The sequence below is a fragment of the Atractosteus spatula genome, chromosome 13, assembly GCF_055471065.1.
Source record: "Atractosteus spatula isolate fAtrSpa1 chromosome 13, fAtrSpa1.hap1, whole genome shotgun sequence".
Classification (NCBI taxonomy): Eukaryota; Metazoa; Chordata; class Actinopteri; order Semionotiformes; family Lepisosteidae; genus Atractosteus; species Atractosteus spatula.
Genome location: NC_142718.1, coordinates 7,417,978 through 7,433,676, shown reverse-complemented (window position 1 = coordinate 7,433,676; position 15,699 = coordinate 7,417,978). Strand labels below are relative to the sequence as shown.

Sequence of the window (15,699 nt, the reverse complement as noted above, 5' to 3'; positions counted from 1 at the left end):
ATGGATACTTCCTTAACTGTCATTTTTATTAAATGCAGGTACTACCAGGACCCTGAGTAATTTCTACGAGGTTTTTAAAACTCTTATATTGCTTATTGTTCATTCAACAGCTGGTTGTAAATGCTAGATGTAAGGCAGAAGTCAAGAGCAAGAAAGATTTTGCCAACAAATTACTGACAGAAATGAATGAATACCAGGTATTCCCAGCATCTCATTGCTTCCTCTACCAAATACAAAGCAACCGGACAACCATTCCACGGCTGTGAACAAGCCAGCACTTGCAGTCCTCCAATATCAGCTTTTTACTGAAGAGTCCAATAAATTGACTCATTTGGTTTTCATTTCCACGCTGTTGTGCACTGAGCTTGTCTTTGTGTGTTTGTGCGTTTAATTGGCCATATATGTTTTGCTGCACAAATTATGGTTATACAGCCTTTCCTCTGCCAATGAATAGGAGAAAAAAAATCTTTTTGAAAGTGTTTTCTCATTGGACATTTTTAAGTCATTAAGAGTCTTGCTCCCCACCCCCTTTTGGTTCAAACAATCTGAAAATACTGTTTTTTTTTTAAAAAAAACAGGTCTTTTGCATTTGCATGGATAGTGTAGTGTGCAGTATGTCGCAAATTTGCCACAGAACAGAGCAAAGATCTTTACACGTCACTGATGTGATGGCAGTAGGAGCAGATAAGACAAAGAAAACCAACCTTTCTTTAAAAATATTATAAAATAGTCAGCGGCCCTATACAGTAGTATGTATGAGTATAAGAACGTATTGAAAAAAAGAGAAAGCCACTCAGCCTAACTACTTTGTTGGGTATAGTGATGAATAACATTTCAAGATTTGCAAGACTTTAAAATGTTATTTCTTCTTTTTTTTCCCATGTTTTAAGTTATTTTTTTCTGTTTTTTTTTTCCACCTGATGGCATTATATTCACTGAGACAGATATGCAGAGCAGCAGGTCCTCCTTCTGTCTCTGACACTGTCAAAAGGACTCACATTACTCCATTTTCACATTCTAGAAATTGAATATATGGCCTTAGAACGGAATGGTTTTCTTGGTTGCTGTTCCATGTTGTTGGGGGTTTTGTTTTTTCTGTATTCCTTTTTTTTTATATCTGGGCTTTTTTTTTCATCTCAGCTATGTGGTGTTGGGCCTTGGGTGTGCTATAAAGTCTATGTGTTCAGCAGTGTGTCAATGTCTGTTTGGCAGCAAGGGGGATAACGTGCCGTTTTTGTGCCTGCGACTCTGTCTTTCAAGATCTCTCTTCAGCCAGGCCACGCTTTATTTCCTGTCTAGCAAGATACAGTAGGCTTCAAGTGGGGTTTTGAACCCGCAGAAGGAGCCTTTGATAAACTCTACAGTGCTCGCATTCATGAGCTGACTGCAGTGTCATTAAGTGGCTGGGCTGAAGAGAACCGCTGTATAAATCACTGACAGCCAACAGCTTGAGCCCTGAACAGCATCCATATAAAGTGATTTAGGTTTTGTAATGAGACAAAAACCCTGTTAAGACTGGAAGAGTCAGTACATTCAATGCCCTGCGTCAAAGATAATATAATATCCAAAAGCATATTTTGTCATATTATTGGCTGCAGGTCATTTAATGTAAAATTTTTATTTTTAAAGGTGTTAGTCTGCATGTAGTTACCATGTGAGTTTTACTGAAGGATAATCAGAGGAAATGAACATGACGACAAATCTTACCTATTTTTAATTTTGAGATGCAGCTATCTTAACTCTTAAATAGACAGGTGATTGTGAACTTTCAAGGTTTATTTCCCTTATTAGTCGAGTTTAACATTCATTAAGGGGAATGTCATTTGTGGGTCATCCATTGTATTGGCATGGCATGATACCCTATGAGATTTCAACTTTACTTGTTCCATTTTCAGTTCAATTCCAGCTCATTGTGTTATATGCATGTCTTGGGTTTTGTAAAAGGAGAAGGAGGATGTTGAGCACCACTTGGTACTGTACGTAAACTGGAGGTATTCTGTGCGAGACCTTACTGTGCTAATAGTTTCTAATATTTTAGGTGTTTCAGGGACGTCTGGATTGCCTGGCTGTGTCATCAATAAAAGCTCTCACTACCGTGATGCTAAAATCGCCTGCTGCAAAGGTAAGCCTTTGAAGTCAACGAAAGATGACTGAATAATATGAGCTATTCATACTGGCACACCCAAGCCAAGCTGAGCCAAGCTTTCACAGTACAGCTTGATTCACACCGGCTGATGTGTTGAGCTGAGCTGGAACTAAGCTTAAGTCAATGTGAAATGGCCTATCGGACAACCAAGTGTGGGCTTAATGATGATGTAGCACATTTGGCTGTCACATAAGTGACTGGTCCTCTTCTTGGGTTGGTAACTCAAGGACAGTAATTGCAGAATAAAAATGCTTTTTGAGCCAGATAGGATATATGCAGAAATTGAAATGCAAAAACAAAAGAAAATAGTTTAATCGTTGTTATAGTGATATATATGATCTTAAAGCATGGGGCAATGACTGTGCTGATTTGGGTGCTCAGAGATTGAGGTATGTTAAACCAGAGTAATAGAGTTCATTAAATGTAGACGTGCTGACATTATCTATTGATCTGTGTCGCCCATATGATTTTGGTCAAAAACACTCAAATTGGTTACAACTTCAGGACATGGAATTTCTAAATCGCTTGTTCTATAAAATGCATTGATACTCACTATTATCTTATTGCATTTAGCCCCTGTGAATCAATCACCGCAGCTGTCTGAATAGGGATTACAATTCATTATAAGAAGTTATTGACATTTGTGGTTAGTCTCCATGAATTAATAATGATGAGAAAACAGTGTATTTCTAAAGTTTGTGAATGGAATTAAGAACAAGTAAATGACAGTGTTATATTGCAGCATCTCTGGTCTACATTTAGAAAACAAACTTTCACAGATATGAGGGAAAACCTGGTTATTACTGAATCTGAGATTCTTAAGGACACTTTAAAACAGCTGTTGTAGAAAACACATGGCTCAACTTAATGTAGAGTACTAAAAATAGTATAATGGCATGTAATCACCAGAAACAACTACTGTATATGAATACAAAGTCTAACACCTCCTCCACATTATGCTATAATATCAGTGCTTCTTTGATATACTGTATAGTACAGTATATTATGTTATCTCTGCTTCAAAAATTCCACTTAATGTGAGTCTTTCTTCAATGGGATAGCACTTAATGAGGCTTTAAAATACTAAAATGCAAAACAAAATCAACAGGGAAATATACAAATGCCACTTCTACCACTTATCGGAAAAAAACACTATTTTAAGTACATTGAACCATATTAAGCACTTTCTATTATTGAGATACACACATCAAAGCTGTCCTTATGCTCTGTATTGCATGTTAGTAAAACGCAATTCATATTGAGGACGTTTAGGTATGTGTAGTTTTCCATGTGATGATAAGGCATTACATTTATGGTGTGCATCATTTTCTATGTGTGCTTACATCGTTCAGGGTATCACATTTTCTTCTGCGCTTTTCATATTCAGTATGCAGTTTATTTTTTAATTTGCCAGTATGCAAAACCAAAACAGGACCTTGGCATGCAGTCACTCCAAATCTGCAGCATGCCTCTGTGCTCCGGTGTCTCCTGACCATGCTCACAGTGAGGGTTACCCTTCATACAGGGAAAGCCAAGCTGCATGGGACGAGCGAAGTAAGGTCCTGTCTCAGCTGGCTGGGGTCCTGCTGTGTCAAAGTGATAATGCCATGAGAGGGAGCTCTGCCTTTTGGCACTACAAGTAGAAAATCATGTTCCGGAAGTTTCCTTTTTAAGAATAATAATTCCTTACGCTTATATAACGCTTTTCTGGACACTCCACTCAAAGCAGTTTACAGGTAATGGGGACTCCCCTCCACCATCACCAATGTGCAGCCCCCACCTGGATGAAGCGACGGCAGCCATAGCGCGCCAGTAGGCTCACCACACACCAACTATCAGTGGGGAGAACAGAGTGATGAAGCCAGTTCAGAGATGAGGATTATTAGGAGGTCATGATTGGTAAAGGCCAGTGGAGAATTTGTCCAGTACACGGGGGAAACACCCCTACTCTTTTCGAGAAACGCCCTGGGATTTTTAATGACCACAGAGAGTCAGGACCTCGGTTTTACATCTCATCTGAAAGACAGCGCCTTTTTACAGTATAGTGTCCCCGTCACTATACTGGGGCATCAGGACCCACACAGACTACAGGGTGAGTGCCCCCTGCTGGGCTCACTAACACCTCTTCCAACAGCAACCTTAGCTTTCCCAGGGGGTCTCCTATCCAGGTACTGACCAGGCTCACACCTGCTGAGCTTCAGTGGGCTGCCAGTTGTGAGTTGCTGGGTGACATGGCTGCTTTTTCATTTCAAGAATGTCAGACTTTAATATTCTCCAATTTTTCATCCTGTTGCTAAAATTCAGCAATCCAGAGATGCAATGTTTGCTATTCACTTTTCCTTTCCCATTATTCTTAGCCAGCTCTTCTTATTGAAAGTAAAGGGTTTGACTGAGTGCTTCAGTGGAAAAACTCAATTTGTTTTTTTTCCTTTTTCAAGGCAAACTCCTAGGTCTGATGCATTCTTAGAGCTGGTGCCATAAACTGTGGTATTAAAACTTCTGACATCCTTCTGCTTGTGTTCTGTTTTCATTTCCTCCTCAGGAGGTCTTTAAAGAGAGGATCGGATACATTCATTTGTACGAAGTACTGAGCTCCCTGGGACAACCTTCAAGGGACCTCCTGAAAGAATTGATGAACATGGTGAGTCATTAAGAAGCCCTATGCCCATACTTCTGCAGTCATAGATAAAATCTGGAAATGTCTCACAAATCAGATGCGTTTTATCTCCACCTGTGAAAGCCCTGGCTCAGTAATTGCCCTTGTGAATTTACAACGGGAATAAGACAGATCACATGAAGTGTCCTAATGTTGTAAACCAGAACATTAGTTTTGAAAGTGTGCCTAAAATACAAATTGAGCTGTGCACTTTGTTGACAAAAGTGTCTGCACCCCTAGTCCGTTGCTGTGCATGCTATGTGTCCTGCACTGTAATTACTTTGAGAAAACTGAAAAATTCTAGAGCAGGTAACAGTTCCAGTATAATAATAATAATAATAATAATAATAATAAAAAACTTTATTTTATATAGCGCCTTAAAGGTGGCTTCTCAAAGCAGTTTACAGGATGACAACAACAATAAATAAGAAGAACACACAAGATAAAACACAATTACAATATACAGAGGAGACCGTGGATGGTGGTACTAAGAAAAGCTGAGGGGTAAAGAATGGAACCAGTTAAGTAAAGGCTTTTCTGACGAAGAGGGTTGTGAGTCTGGATTTGATGGAGTTTAGAGAAGGTGACTCTCTGATATCCTTGGGCAAAGAGTTCCAGAGCTTGAGGGCATAACAGGAGAAGGCCCTGTCACCCATACAATGTAGACGGGCTTGGGGGACAGTAAGGAGAGACAGTAATGATGCTAGTGGTAAGCTATTGTGATTAAATGCATCTGAATTGAATTATCAGTTGTACTCCATAGCCACCTTGCACATTTTTCACCGATTGTTGATTATACAGTATATACAACAGGTAGCCATCTCTGGTTATGCATGGTTACCTGTCCGTGATTTTGTTTGGAAGGTCTAGTTAGACCTTGTTAGACAGCAGACGCCTCTTGGTGAAGGACTGAACATACCTCTGGTGTGTAAAATACACACCTTCATTGGTAATATTGGCTTCATTGCAGAACGTAGCCCCCTGTGAGATGTAGGGTCCGAAACTTCATTACAGTTACAGTTTCTGTGATGTTGCTGGCACAAACGCCGGTTTAGGGACACCTATGGTTTGTGAGGTGAGAGGAATGGAGGCACAGAACTGAAATCTGAGGGATGAGGCGGTGCAGATGCTCACCACATTGCCAAGTCTAAGCAGAGATTTGAACTCATGCAGGAATACGGAATTGGTGGTCATGTGATCTAGGCTGACTTTCTTCTCAGCGTCAATGTTTGTTAGAGCTTTGTCGAGTCAAGTGACATGAGGACAGGGCATCATCATTTCTGTGTGTGAATTTGTATTTTCTGTACCGTCGGATCTCTCTCACCCATGTAAAGAAGCTGCCCACGTCCACTTTACTTACAGTAAAAGAAAAATTGCTGCATATATTTTTTAGAGTGTGGGCGTAGTCATTTCATTTATGTAATTCTCAAGTCATCCAACCATTCTGACCGGGTCTCCCCCCCTGCCTTTGTAGGCTGTTATAAAATGGCAGTTTGCCACTTCAGCAATCGTTGATATGTGACAATATCTGGAATGAAATTTCCAGTTCTCTCTTCTAAACCACACTATCATCGGGGTGTACTCGTAAGCAGTTGCAAATCTATTATCAGAAAGGAGTGCAGTAATCCTGACTGTACAGGCTTGGAAAGAAATGTACAGGCCAGAATGTTTGCAGTTTTTTTTCTGTCAGTTCTTTCAAGCTAACTTTATTTTAAAGGTACAACAGGAGATTTCAGTTAAGTGTTAACTACAGCTGATATCATTGTTTTATGTTTTGAGCTCTTCCTGTCATTTGTCCATTCAGTCTAGATATTGTCATAAATTAATTGACACTGTAATACGTGTGTGTATATACAGTATCATGGGTATATATACACTGAAAGAAATTAAAAACACAAAATGATTTTGGTTCCAGTATTTCACCAGATGTATACAAGTTTTCTATTTAAAAAATTTCACTTCATTGCCAACCGTTTAACTAAATGTTAATATCCCAACTCAATCTTGCGTGTCTTTAACACACCGTACAGTATATGATAAAATGTTTATCACATGTGCAATAGAGGATGTGATCAGTGCAATATTAACACATTATTGAACCTGTGAAGTACAAAAGGCCAGGGAGAACGTGTCTTAATCACAGTGGTAGAAAAGAAGAGGCCTTTGAGATGCTGAGGTGCAGCAATATCTGGGTGTCTCGGTTCTCCAGGGATGTGGGTGCGCAGTGTAGGCGCAGTGTAGGGGTGCAAGGAGTCACAGCGCAGTCCAGTGAAGGATTGAAATGAGTTTAAAGACTGTAGCTCTTGAAGATAAAGGCGTTAGAGTTTAACATGTGCAAGTTGATGTGCTGAGGTATAACTGGCAGGGGCAACATGTTGTGTCTTGGGTGCAAAGTCATTACAGCAGAAACTGGCTAAAAACAATGATTATGTCTTTTTGGTGTTTTTATCTGGCCCCGATTAGAGAAAATTCCAATCAGCTTTGTTGATATGGCAATAAAGTATTGGATTGAATTGAAACTCATTTTGAAAAAGCTGGAATGTATTCAAGTGACAAGCCATGGTTCAGTCTGGCCCAGTCTGAATCAGTTCTGGCACAGTGGTAGGCCATGACAGTACTATAGCCAAAGAGACATCATCCATGTTGTGTTGCACAATTGGACCATTTCAGTGGTTGGAGGTGTGATGAAATAGGCTATAATACAGTGTGGGTGTTGCTCAGAGTAGGTGGCTCCTTAATTATGCAGTACATATGGAAACAGTATTCTTGTCCTCCACATTACACCTTTCTTGGCAGTTTAATTTGCTTTAATGTTAAGGAATTTAAAATTCAAATTGTAAATTTATAAACATTTAATTTGTTGGCAAATTACAGCCTCGCATTTATAATGTAAGGCATGTTATGGCTTGCAGATTTTCCTGGCATGTTTTAATAATTTGTGTAATGTTCTGGCCTTACTCTTCACCTAACATGAATCCAATGGAGCACGTCTGGGACACACTGGACTGTCTCTCTTCTGGATCCAAAACGATACTGTATATACTGTACACCGCGTACGCAGTACACCGTACACAGTGCTTCTCAGCGAGTGGCATATGATTTTCCAGAAATTAATATCCATTCTTCTTGGGGGTTCAGTTCTTGTCACACTCTTGTTGGGTGCAAGCATTGCTAGCTGAAATATTGAAAAGCGCCTTTGAAAAAATGGATTCTCTTCTTAGATTTGATATTGGGTTTGAACTTAATTGGCATAAGTGCCCTAACATTATGTGTAGTCTCTTTTCCCTGCCTAAGAGATAAATCAGTTGAGTGAATATACGTAATACATGCATGTATAGTATGAGAAACTTATGGTTCATAGCCGGCAAAACATGTTTTTCATTTCAGCACGGAATCACTGTACCATACAGTGTTTCTTATATACAGAACTTATTTTTCTGAAACGTCTTTTCCATTCAATCCATGGATTTAAACTGCGATTTACAGTCAAAGTGCCGTTTTGAAATTTGCGTGCTTCTCCAAAAAGGTTGCGAATGACGACGTTGAGTCTGACCCGCTTTGAAATTCCAGGCCGTCGAAGGAGATCACACGTCGGTGGGAATCCTCGGGATCAGTAACGTCCAGCCCCTGCTGCTGCTCATCCAGTGGCTGCCGTACCTGGAATCCCACGACCTCCAGATCTTCATCTCCGATTGGCTGAAACGGATCTGCTGCATCAACCGGCAGAGCCGCACCACCTGTGTCAACGCCTCCATGGTTATCCACATCCTGGATACCCTGAACTGTCATAGCAGGCTTCACAGGACTTGCGCCGAGAACCTGATTAGTCTCTTCGGATCTCTGGGCAGCCAGTCGCTGAGCAGCAAGGAGCTCTTGCAGCTGATGAGGCTGCTGAGGACTGATGATCCCAAGCAGGCCCACCCTTATGTGGTGCCAGTCCTGAGAGCCATCCTGGGCATGGCCCGCAAACAGGGACTGGAAAATGCCCTGCAGTACTTCGATCTCTCCCCAAGCATGGCAGGGATTTCGGTGCCCACTGTTCAGCGCTGGCCGGGTTACGCCTTCAGCTTTTTTGCGTGGCTCTGCCTTGACCAGGACCAGCAGGGATCTGGGATCTCCAGCAAAGGAGAAAAAAGAAAGCAGCTCTATAGGTAGGAGGAGCACCTTTGAGCACATCCATTGGGATTGACCGGGGGCCGAGTTACGTGCTCTTTTCAATTTTTACATTCAAATTCAGCAGCCATCAGCGTTCACCGTTCACTGTCACTATCGGTGTCAGTATAATAACATCCTATTTTTTGCCAGCATGATCACACATGCAATTCCAGCATTGATACAGATAATAATAATAATAAAATCAGTTAGGATCAGTTAAAAACATGACTCATTATATACAGTAGTATAAGGTATGTTTGCTCACCGATTGGCTAAATGCCTAAATTGAAATATGAGGTGTTTTGAATAAACAACCAAGTGACATTGCTTGGTTGTTTATTCTGTGCACTCAGAGCTGTAAACACATCCTGTTTAAGTTTAACCAAAGTTAATAAATGTAAGAAACCGATGAGTTACAGTTTACCAGAGCATGAAAACGCAGTGTACTTTGAGAAGTCAATATACAGTAACCCTCAGAAAAAGCCTTTGTCACTTCTTAATGTAATATGCACATAAGTAATACTTTAATGTGTAACAAAGGACAGAGGAATGTTGCTTCAATTTGCCTAAAGTTAGTTTTACAGACTGTTAAAAAAAACTGAGCTAGCTAAAATGTTTTGGGACAAATATAACACCTTCTGTTACCATGGTCTATTAACAGTTTTCTGTTAGTCAGTGAAGTACTGACCAGGCCTAGTGTTGTTTAGCTTCTGAGTTCTGACAAGGTGATACTGCAGCTTAGCTTGTCTGCCATGCTAGATAACTTAAAAAGATTTCAACAGAGGTTACATTAGTGGAAGTGGCAGTGCTATCGGTGCTATCGGAGTTTGAATTTACTTTATATTTTGAATTCCTGAGGTCAGATCTCTTCATGCATTGTTGCATCTGAGTCTTTCTTACCTAGTGTTCTGCTTGGCAGTCTGCTTCAAGTGTTCGCCATTTTAAGTACTACATTGTAGTCGCTTAAAAAAACAATAAAGCATCCGAAAATTTAATGATAAGCAGACATGGAGAAATCTAGTCCTATAATTGATTCCTCTTACAAAACATCATTCTCTCTATATATCTCAGAATTCAAAGTCTTTTAATTATGTTCTTACTCTGTCAACAACGTGATACTGAAACAGTGTAAAAAAAATTGACTCATAAATACTTTAATCCTGAGTACTTGTTCAAAACATGCAACTCCCGAGATTCCATGATATGTTCCATACTCTGCTCGCACTTGCTATGCACTACATGATCTTATCTGTGCACTAGTCATGAAGAAGATGCAAAAAGGTGTCTTATAAGGTGTAAAGATCTTTCAAAACCTAAATGTGGGATTTGTGTCTTCTTAGTTTCTTCACTGCCAGTGGCACTGGTTTCGAAGCCTTCATCAGCTCTTCGGGGGTGCTAGTTGTTGCTGTCTGCACCAAGAAGGAATATATGACAGTCATGTTGCCTGATCACTGTTTCTGTGACTCCCTTTGGGTGAGTAACATTACCACTGTACAAGGATGTCTTTTGCAAGTTTTTAACCATTTGCTCTGATGTGTCGCTTCTGGTTTTGATTCCAGCTGAGCTCCGTATGGCATAGGCTAATTTATCAATACTTTTCTAGTCCGTTTCCATCTTTTAAACCAGGGGTTTAAAGGGGAACCTTTTTTCTGCCAAGGGCCATTTGGATATTTATAACATAATTCGCGGGCCATACAAAATTATCAATTTTAAAATTAGCCTGCTATATTTGGTCAAACATTTAATTAACTCACCCCTAATGTGATGGCTGGAACTGCTTCTCTTTGGTGAGGCGTGTGATGTTAGCTGGTATTGATGATGTTGCTACTCGCAACTGCGTAGGGCTGGGCGATATGGCCAAAAACATTATCACAATAAAAATGTTCATATCAGTCGATATCGATGATTATCACAATAAATGTCAAATCATTATTTCTTTCAAGTTTAAAGGCAGATTTTTTCTCCTGAGTGAAAGTTGAAGACACCAGACAGTTAATTGGTAAATTAAACAACTCTTTATTTTAAGAACACAACAAACACTTGCCAAACAGCAGAAACTTTAAACACATCTGTTACCTGCCCGGTCTGCAATACGCACACGCACTCGCGCAGTATTTTGTGCGCATGCGCATATCATGCGCAAAGCATAAACATATATATCGAACATTTATCTAACTTTTGTTATCGCGATAATTATCGTTATCGAATTATCGCACAGCTCTATGCCTGCGGTTGCCTTGGCAGGGCCAAACCAAATGATTTCGCGGGCCGGACATTCCCCACCCCTGTTTTAAACAGTTGGAGGTGTTAGTAATTATTATCAACTCATTATTAAAAAAGTATTAATTAACTAATCATCATCTGATTTTTTTCATTCGGGTGTCTGAAACATAAGCACTTCAGTCTCTTTAGAACACAAAATTGCATGTTGTGCAATTGTTTTCTGAAGCATCTGAAAATGCACCTGCCCCTGCAGATCATTATTGCCTCAGTTTTATGTTTTGTTTAGGTAGACATGAGCAAGCATCTACTAAAAAAACAAGTTGAGTTGAGATTACATTTCTTGGAAAAAGCCTGCCTACAGCAGAATATTTTCAAGACTGAAGATTGAGTGCAGAAACGTGGCCTAAAAGAAAAGAGAACCTAAGTAATTAACAGCTCGATTACAGTGAAAACTGGAACTGACAGGTGTGCTCAGTCAGAGACCAGTCTAGATCAGTGATGGGTAACTCCAGTTCTCTTGGATATTTTTCAGTTAGTACCCAGTATGACGTCTTAGCAGTTGCTTTTATATGTAGTGCCAATAATTAATTCAGTTAAGACTGAATCCTTTCCTGCAGTGAACTGCAGTGTAGAATTTGTTTTCTGAAATTTTCAGTGATGCTTTTCCTGCAATTGAGTCAGATATAATAGTCTAAGAAAGGTAATAAATGTAAGAATATTCTGAGATTTTTGACTGTTAAATGTGTAAAGTGAGCTTTTAGAATTGTGGCTTAGCTTTGGTCACAAACCTGAAGTTTCTCTTTCTTCATTAAGACTAGACATTAGGCAGATTCTCTGCTAGCTCAAAGCTTGTGTTGTGCTCACGTTAACCATTTATCCATTTATAAAACCACAGAACATAGGAGAAAAACGATGCTGAGGTCAGTTTATTTTAAACATTGCCGAAACATAAATTGCTTTCGTCTGTTTCTACAGCACAGCATAGCGGTGGTTCATATTCCCGGAAAGAGGCCTTTTGGACAGAGCTTGATATACATTTATGTCAATGGGCAGCAGAAGCTGTCTGCACCATTGAAGTTTCCCACCATGACTGAGGTAAGAACTTTGTAACAAGAAACACCACTTGGAACCAAGTCATTCCAAGAAATTTGTGTTTCTTTTCACATTGCTAAAAATAAGCTTTATATTCCATGGTTTTGCTATACTTACATTTACTGTGCTTTACACCAGTTTCTGATTTTCATCTTGCTGCACCATATATCATGATTTCTCTGTGCTTAATTTCTTACATACTTTTTTTTTTACCTTAGTGTACTATAGTGAACTTTTATAAGGAATAATTTTCATTGTGCACTTTTACGCAGTTGAGGGTATTGTATATGTTCTTACTGTACATGTATATCTTTATATTATTTGTGAAAATATTGACTGAATACAACCAAAAGTATTTTATATATAAAATATGTATATTCTTGGCCTAAAATTCCCTGGGCATTCCGTTTTGTGTGGAGCCCTCACGGACACATTAATCAAAGGGTTTTTACTCGTAAGTTTATTTTGACAAGTTAACAATTCAGATTTAGAAACGTCAGAAGGTTAGAGTCATAGAAAGTTATAGAAAGCCGGCAGTAAACTGGGACGGGGGTTCAATGCTTCAAAAGAAATCATGGATGTTCGGATATGTGCTGTTAAAACCCATTGGATCGCATTCTCTCCCAGCCTTTCATTTCATGCTGTATTGGATCAGCCGGGCACCGGACCACCACACCCCCTCCTTCGCAGATCCCAGATCCCCCCTTCTCTCACCTCTCCGCCCCGGGGCGCTCCTCCCTCGGGGGCATCCTGTCTGCCCCCAGCTGGGGCGGGCTGCTGGGCAAACCCGAGTCGGTCACCAAGCTGATCTCCGCCGGGACCCAGGACAGTGAGTGGGGCAGCCCCACCTCTTTGGAAGGGCAGCTGGGCAGCGTGATGGTTTTCCACGACACCCTACAACCCGCGCAGGTCAAACTCCTGTTTGCAGCAGGTGAGACGGCAACTCTGACGTGTAGCTTTGAGCACAATGAGGGAAATCTGAATTTTAACTGTTGATTTGTTGTTCTGTACTAAATTGACACTTGAACATTTGTCCCAGTCAGTATTTACATATATTATAGTCCATTTTAGTTTACAAGCATGATCGCTGCATGAAGACTAGTTATCTATTCTGTTGATTTGTTGTTCTGTGCTAAATTGGCACTTGAACATTTGTCCCAGTCAGTATTTACATATTATAGTCCTTTTTAGTTTACAAACATGATTGCCGCATGAAGACTAGTTATCTATTCTGTTGATTTTTAGGTCCAAACTGCATTTCTCCTTTTAAGAGTCAAGAGTCTGAGCTTGGAGATCTTCCATCTAAACTCCTTCTATATTACTCTCCAAAGGTGAGTTATATTATCAGTAACTCTGATCATTCTGTTATCACCTTGTTTTACTGCCAGATGTGAAAGTCTACAGCTCATGCCGTGTATCAGAGCTTGCATTTCCCTGACTCACTGCTCCATGCGTGGTTTAGTACAGGTTTTCCAAGCTGATTAACCTTTTTCATGCCATACCTCTTAACACTACAGCACATTTCTGTGATTGGATTATTTTAAAGGAAGTCACTGTGGAACAATTTAAAGTTATGTCACTTACAGACCTTTTAGAATGTGTTGGAAAATGTGTTCATTTTATTGAGCATCAAAAGTAGCTTATCACTCTTTATGCATGTATGATTTTACTAAAATAAAGTATATAAAATTGTGGATATTGATAAAATGTTTTGACATCATTTAAGTTAATTGTTCATTTATGACTAGATAGAGATACACTAGTCACTTAGACTGTTGACGTAAACTCTGAAACGCTCATTCATGAGAGACTTGATCTGTCAACCCTTGAGAAAACAAAAAGCTCAGGATGGAATCAGTACGCCCCAATTATTAAGAAAGCAGTGCCTTCATACCATCAGTAAGTTGGAGGCTGGAATATGTCAGCACTCTGCTGTCTTCTGTTTGGGATGTTTCTAGTTGGAAGTTTCTTAGATATTCTTAGATCAAGAATCTTTGAGTTTTCACATTACCCATTCTGGCCATCCAAAAATTTTTCCAAGCGTTTCTCCTAATTCGGAGTTGCGGTGAAGCTAGAGCCTATCACAGCAGGGTACACGCTAGATGGAACGCCAGTCCATCGCAGGGAAGACGGACACAAACACAGACACGCACATACTCACCAGGGTCAGTTTTCCCAGAACCAAGTTAACCTACCAGTATGTCTTTGGACTGTGCGAGGAAACTGGAGCACCTAGAGAAAAGCCAGCGAACACTAAAACCCAGTGAACTGAACCCAGGGCCCCAGCGAGCCTGTTTTGCGAGACACCAAAACTAACCTCTGAGCTACTGTGCCACCCTTGAACAAATGTATTTAGAATTGTTTTGCCTTGTGCTAGCTGTCATGTTGTAAGATCCCTCTCAGATGTAGATATAATCCTTGGCATCTCTTTGCTGTTTTATGAACTTGACAGATTTCAAACGTCATCTTGTTTTCAGAGTAACATACCTGATTGTGCCATTCACTGTGACTGAACAAGAGGGATAAGCAACCAAGAGCAGGGTTGTGTTTAAATGAGGCTCAACACTGTGCCCAGTGTTGGCTGGGTATTTGGGAATTTGTTGAGAAAAAATTGTACATTGAAAATACACAATTATTAGAAATTTGTGCTGTATTTTTAAGAAGATGGGATAAATGTAAATACTGTCAGTGTTTTTCTTATCTCACTTCTGGATGCCTTATTGAAAATAAATCCCACTCACTAGTTTCAGTGTGATTTTGGATTTGTGGTTCATTTTGACTCTTTCTCATTCAGTAGCGTTTGATCGATCGTTTAACAGGCAGATAAACAATAATGGTTTCTCAGGTCAGATAACCTCACAGGGGCACCGTGCTCAACATTGTTCAGCAAAGTAACAGAAAAAGGCGGTGTTAGTCATATCTCAGGTGGACTCGAAGAAAATAAAAAAGATAACATAAAGGTTTTCATTGAGAGGAGGCCTTTCAGTTCATCTGAGCTGATCTGGTTGCTAGGAGCTGATTGTTCTGAGGATCTCTTCCAGTTGTTTCTTGAAAGAAATGTCTTGGTATCAACAATATATTGCCAGTTAGCTTGTTCCCCCTCAGTGCTTTATGTAAGAAGTGCTTCTTTTGTCATTTTGAAATACACTCTCGCACAGTTTCCACACGTGTCGTCTAGTGTGTGACTAACTGTTGATTCTCCAAAAATCAATTGTGTTCGCTTCTGTCAGTGCGCTGGCCCTGCACTCTCTCTCTCTGACTTGATGTGGATCAGCGCGTTTGTTGTCTCTCTGGCCGGCGCATGACAGAATGCCAGCTGGACCATGCAAATCCTTATCCTCTTCATCTAACAGCAACTTCCTTGCCAGCTGAAACTGTGACAGTTGTGCCCTGCTGGATTCCCTATTTGCCAGGCTCGAGTCCGATG

General features: G+C 40.1%; 1 protein-coding gene across 2 annotated transcripts in view; it reads left to right on the top strand.

Annotated features, from left to right (window-relative positions):
* The window catches only part of nbeal1 (neurobeachin-like 1), a 126,699-nt gene that overhangs the window by 62,509 nt on the left and 48,491 nt on the right, over window positions 1-15,699 (top strand). The window contains exons 11-18 of one of the 2 annotated variants that reach the window (XM_088930181.1): window positions 111-197; window positions 2,039-2,122; window positions 4,689-4,787; window positions 8,373-8,953; window positions 10,298-10,430; window positions 12,156-12,275; window positions 12,900-13,203; window positions 13,518-13,603. In XM_088930181.1, the coding sequence (XP_088786307.1) occupies window positions 111-197; window positions 2,039-2,122; window positions 4,689-4,787; window positions 8,373-8,953; window positions 10,298-10,430; window positions 12,156-12,275; window positions 12,900-13,203; window positions 13,518-13,603 (1,494 nt within the window). The remainder of the gene's footprint in view (window positions 1-110; window positions 198-2,038; window positions 2,123-4,688; window positions 4,788-8,372; window positions 8,954-10,297; window positions 10,431-12,155; window positions 12,276-12,899; window positions 13,204-13,517; window positions 13,604-15,699) is intronic. The other variant, XM_088930182.1, reaches the window with a different exon arrangement.